Raw genomic sequence first — 6,068 nt, 5'->3', positions numbered from 1 at the left:
GGCTCTCGGGTCCTGTATGAACTAAGTCATGCCTGCTGCAGGAGTTACATCCCATCATAGCAGTGACTAAACAAGACATTCCCTTGCTGCCTGACTTTTAGACTCCTGACGGTTTGTTAGTGTTGCACACATTATCTTCTCAGAGCCAGCCAGAACATGGCAGTACCAGCTGTTAGAAGAAAGGTTGTCTTTGGTTTTAGGCATTCACTGCCAACCTTCTAATACTTTTTTAGAGTGGCTCAAAAGAGGTGCTGTAAAAAGCAACAATATCTCAGAAGCTGTAAATCTAAACTATACATTGCCGTTTTCCAGATGTCTTTGCTCTTTTTGTGCTAAATGAACTCTGGCTGAATAGCACACTACAGGTGTGCAACATTTGTTTGGCAAAAGACATTTGGCCACGCAGCCCAGCTACACAAGAAGTAAGAGTGCCTTTTGCTGCCATACGAGTCCCTGCAGATGCTTCACATCCTTCAATCTAATGCTTGCACCAGCTTCAGTTATCAGTATACCTCACCATCAGATTATCTTGAGCCAGGAGTAGCAATCTTCACGCTTTCTCACAGCCCAGCACACTTTGTGTAGATTCACCAGGCCTGGGTCACCTCACAGGGGCTCCTGACCTGTCCTGGGTAACATACATCTCACAGTGGAAGGCCTCTGCCTCCAGGACTGCATTCCGTTTAGTATAACAGGACTCATGGTGCTTCTTTCGTCTGGTGAAGTAATCCTGATTCCAGTTTCTGGGGGTTTGGGACAGGCACGCCCATGACACCCAACTATGTCAGTAACTCCAGTGTGGAGGTCTCCCTGTGGTGTACATGTGAGAGCAGCGGCAACCAGAAGGAGAAGTGTGACCAGATACTCGGCATGTTTGAGAGCAACAAATGCCTTGGTAAGCATCAATTGTATCACCGAATCAGAGAAACAGCTCAGCACAGGGAAATTAAAATCCTGTTGATTTCAAGATCCTACGTTGCACTGCTCTTGCATATAGTTCTGTCGTCTTCTGCAGTGTCTCCATGATCTCCTAACCAACCTATGGGACCAGCCTGGCTCTGCTCTCAGAAGTGTTTCTGTATCTTTTGGCAACACTTCTGTTCATCTCAGACATCATGAAGCTATCTCCAAACAGCATTCAAATGGGGTTGCAAAAAAAATCACAAGTGGACATCAGACATGCTGTATCCATAGGTTGCTGAGTAACCACATCAGTGCAGTAGGATTATGGGGTTTGGGTTCACCTCCTCCGGCTCCTTTCCTATGCTTGCCTTTGGCCCTCACTTACTTGGTCAAGATAGGTCGCTCCTGACACAGCCCGTTATTAGATTCAGCAGCATAACAGTTACAAAAATCCTGCTCCATGCAACTATGTAATCCTAAGTCTCTATTTCTTTTATCTCCCTAGCATTTCAGCAACAGACCTTAATAAGATTTAAATATTTTATGTTTGTAAAAGCTTCCAAAGGATATCAAAGAAACCAGCATCATTAGATAAATGATTAATATTTACTGCTGTATAGAAAAGCCTTACACCCAGCACTATAGATACACCTACAACCTAAACATCGTGACTGAGATACAACATAACTACCCCTTATAAAATAGACAAGTGGGAAAGTCCCAGAGTGACCAAAAGGTCCTTAAGTACGGTGCAAATTGGCTTTGCAGTCTGCTCAACCTCACAGGTAAACCCACAAACTAACAGGCCATTCACTGAACAGAGAATATGTATTTTCTAAATCAAAGCCACATAGCCTGTGAGTGTATTTCCTAAAATAGCTTCCCTAGACTTCTGTTCACTAGACTACAAGGTGTGCACAAGAAAAGCACAATAAGACTCTTGCTTTACTTCTGTTTGCAGAAAATACCATTTGGTCTCAAATGCACCTGAAGCAGACAGCTCTAGAAAGACAGGAAGACTTATTTTATTCATCTTCCCTAAGCTTCCAAGGAGACAGTGCCAGCACATCTCTTGCTTCAGAAATGTCCCAGGTATGCATTGCTTTGTTGCCTTCAGAAAGCAGCAAGTCAAGTGGTCTAGAGACAGTAGCTGAAAAACCTTGGATTTGGAAATGTGCGATTTTGGACATGAAAGCAAGGGATGCCACATGCATGCAGAAATCTGGACCACTTTACCTTGAGTTATTCCTTCCACAGACAAGCAGAAATAGGAGGCTGTGCTGCCTGGCCACAGAAGTCTCCTATAGTCTCGCACAAGTGCTCAGAACTGGAGGCTCTGCAGCCAGATGTTTGAGCATAAATGTGTCTACCTGGGATTCATTCCTCCTTTTCATTTCCTAGGTGGCTGAAGGGAAGACACAGCGAGACACCTCCAAACACGGCAGTATGCCTATGGCCTCCTCTGTATATTCTGGATCTGCTGTTTCTTGGCCATCTCTGGCTCTGTTCCTGCCCCTGTTGCTAAGCCCGCTTTAACTTGGCATAAATGGCTTCTTTCCTTCCCACATTATTAGGCTTATTCCATATCCAGGCACCTCCCATTACTGATTTACCTTTGGGAAACAGAAGGCTTCCAGAAAAGAGGAATGGAACAGCCTTAACCCAGAATGGCAGTCACCGAAAATCTCCCCCCAACTTGCACCCCACTTTCCCCCCATCAGTTTGCACTGAGCTCTGCAGATATGGTGCCCACCATTGCTTCTGCCATGTTAGCATTTTGAGTAACAGTAAGGCTAATGTTCCAGCACAGTATTTTAAAACAAAGGTCTGAGTTCTGTCAGAACTTGTGCAGGGTTTGGTTTCTAACTGCAGGGAGGGACACAGTGTGTCCTACCACCCCACCTTCTGGAGCTCTTCCTCAGGCATACAATCATAGGAGTTGGAAGGGACCTTTAAAGATCATCTAGTCCAACGTCCCTGCCATAGGCAGGGACACCTTTCACCAGATCAGGTTGCTCAAAGCCTCTTCCAGTCCAGCCTTGAACACTTCCAGGGTTGGCGCATCCACAACTTCTCTGGGCAACCTGTTCCAGTGTCTCACCACTCTCATCGTTCTTCCTCATGTCCAACCAAATCTACTCTCTTTCAGTTTAAAACAGTTGCTCCTTGTCCTGTCACTACAAGTCCTGGTAAAAAGTCTCTCTTTGTCTTTCTTATGATCCCCCTTTATATATTGAAAGGCCACAATAAGGTCTCCACAGAGCCTTCTCTTCTCCAGGCTGAACCATGCCAACTGTCTCAGCCTTTCTTCCTAGGAGAGGTGTTCCAGCCCTCTCATCATTTTCATGGCCCTCCTCTGGACCCACTCGAACAGGTCCATGTCTATCTTGTACTGAGCACCCCAGAGCTGGACCCAGGACTCCATGTGGGGTAGGGTGGAGTAGAGTAGAAGGGGAAAATCACCTCTCCCGACCTGCTGGTCATGCTTCTTTTTATGCAGGCCAGGATATGATATGGCTTTCTTGGCTGTGGGCACATATTGCCAGCTCATGTCTAATTTTCCATCCACCAGTACCCTCAAGTCCTTCTCCTCAGGGCTGCTCTCAATCCATTCATCCTCCAGTCTGTACTGATATTAGGGATTGTCCCAACTCAGGTGCGAGACCTTATACTTGGCCTTGTTGAACTTCATGAGGTTCACGTGGGTCAGCTCCTCAAGCCTGTCAAGGCATAGAATACAGCATACTAGCCTAAAGACTAGAAGTCCATGCTCCAGGGTGGGTTGCAAGTAAAGCTCAATAAACATACCAATAAAGTCCCTGGTAAACACCAGTTCTGGATTACTTTCAGTTCCCTTTTCAAATCCATTCTTTTAAGTATATGAAAAATACCATCCCAGGTCAAGGACACTATACTACAGTTTATATTCTTGCTCCTTTCTGTTTTGCCCCTTGCAACATATATCTGTCATCTATTATCACAGCTAGCAACAGACTTCAGTTTTGTGGGTTAAAATAGATTTCTCTGCTCAACCCCAGTAAATTTAGCCTTATCTAGCAAAGCATGACCTTGCCTGGCCTTGGGAAGAACCTTCTTAGTAATGCTTAGAGAATGCACATAGCTCATTGAAGCTGTAGTGACCACAAAACCCCTGGGACATTCAGTTGCAAAAATCTCTGGGGCTGCAACTACCTTTTACCTCTCCACGTATTGAAGCTGTCATTGTCCCCTTCCACACTGCCTGCCCAAGCTCCTCCTCCTCTGCCAAGGTCTATTTCATGACCTGTTTATTCTGAATGTAAATGTATGCACTGTGTAACTGCTGTTATTTTGTACTGCATTTGCCTCTTAAAATGTGGTGTTAAGTGAATATTGATTTCTGAGCATAGGTTAATAGTCCACAATCAATTGTGCACAAGAGTTGCCCCATCAGCTAGCTTATGCTTTCAGGATAGCTAGAAACTCGGCTCAGAGTAGCTCCTCCATGCACACATGTAGTGTCCCTTGCTGATCCTATGAGATACAACAGATCTGAACAATATTATACACAGCCAAACAATACTACAATCCTGAATAGATGCGTAACAGGTGGGTATTTCTTTTTACCCTGTGCTTTCTCTGTTGCCAGGGAAGCGTCAGCTAGGTAATATGCTGTGATTTCCAGTCACTGTCAGGCACCTTCTTACTACAGAATCTTACATTGTCGCATGTGTCAGAGTAATTGTCCTTCTGCTGTGGTAATATTTCCAGTTCAAATTCCAGCCTTCTCTTTACTTCCTGGGCAGGTAGGTCAAGGAAGTCACTGCACAGAGCAGAACCATCTCCTCTGTCGCACAGAGGAGCAACAACTTACTTCCATGCAGTAGCAACAAAAATCATGAGTACAAATGCTGGTATTTCCAACTACCTACTGAAATATGGCTATTTGGATCAAAAGACAGCACTGTTTCCACATGTCTGCTACCATTCTTTAATGAAAAAAGAGTCTATGTTACCATATTCTAATATCTACATTAGACCATCCTCCATATGGTAGGACTAGAAACATGTCAAGACTCTTGACTGTAGTGGAATAGTGTCTCTCATCTCCACAATTTCTTAGAGAGTGACAGGGAAGAAGATGTTGTTCTTTCCAGTATTACACAAATCAATGAGAATATTTGTGAGAATAATGGAGTAGATTTCCCTGAGCCATCTGTACGACACACAGTGTACTGCATTCATCTTCCGCTCATTTGCACTGTGATCTTTCCTCTTTTCCCACTTCAGTGCTCTAAGACAGGTTGATATGGAATATTAGCATTTTGTTGTTCATATTCAGGGCACTGTGGACCTTTAGCCCCTTACCCCTACTAAGAAGGTTATTCATTGCAATTGCAGCCTCCAGTCATATCCTGGCCTGACACTCAGACAAATCCTGCTCTAGACTGAAATTAAAGCAAAACATGTCAGTTTGTTTTTTTCTCCAAGTGTCCTATATCCTTTTCACATATACATATGCACCTTTATATACATGGCTGCCTCTTAGGCTTGTTCATGAATAACTGCAAACAAAATTCACCTCTAAATACACCTGCATTCACAGGTACTCACACTGCTCTGAGTACAAACCCATTTTCACTTAGACTTTTATAACACCTGATCTCCAAATATCACAGTTATTCAACTACACAGCATACATGCACACATAATTATACCTACTACTAGAAATGTCATGCCAATATCAGTATCAGTTCAGTTCTGTTAAAACCACCGATGTTCAAAGGCTGGCACAGTTACCTAAACCCATTCAGAACAGTTCTTATTAAGCATACTACAGGGCAATGTACAAAAACCCCTCAGCTTCTATTCCCCAGAAACTGGAATACAATATCCTGTGAGTACCTTTGGTCTAAATAAAAAATCTAATAAAAATTCTCTATCCTGACAGTGTCAACATTGAGCTCTCAGCAAGCATATACAAGGAGGGAACCTTCTAATTGTTGTAATGTAGATTATTTTTAAAAGTGTAAAATAATGCCAAATCTCACTAATAAAATTTACCTTGCAACTCTAGAAGTCTCCTGCCTTCCTTCGCATTTAATAGAAGCTACACTCTTTGTCTCCACTGCTGGAGGCATTATGGGAAAGAAATTTAAAGAACAGAGACAGAATCTCTTACAAAG

At 43.5% G+C, this 6,068-nt stretch overlaps 1 protein-coding gene across 1 annotated transcript in view; it reads left to right on the top strand.

Annotated features, from left to right (window-relative positions):
- Positions 1–2,513, top strand: part of LOC104160481 (GDNF family receptor alpha-4-like) — a gene marked incomplete at its 5' end in the record, with an annotated part of 4,889 nt that extends 2,376 nt beyond the window's left edge. The window contains 3 exons of the mRNA XM_009698610.1: positions 761–895; positions 1,865–1,995; positions 2,305–2,513. Coding sequence (XP_009696912.1) covers positions 761–895; positions 1,865–1,995; positions 2,305–2,439 — 401 coding nt within the window. The remainder of the gene's footprint in view (positions 1–760; positions 896–1,864; positions 1,996–2,304) is intronic.
- Positions 2,514–6,068: the final 3,555 nt, after the last annotated feature.

Source organism: Cariama cristata, unplaced genomic scaffold, assembly GCF_000690535.1.
Source record: "Cariama cristata isolate BGI_N322 unplaced genomic scaffold, ASM69053v1 scaffold12344, whole genome shotgun sequence".
NCBI lineage: Eukaryota > Metazoa > Chordata > Aves > Cariamiformes > Cariamidae > Cariama > Cariama cristata.
Note: the sequence above shows the minus strand (reverse complement) of the source record. Positions and strands in the feature narration are given on the sequence as shown.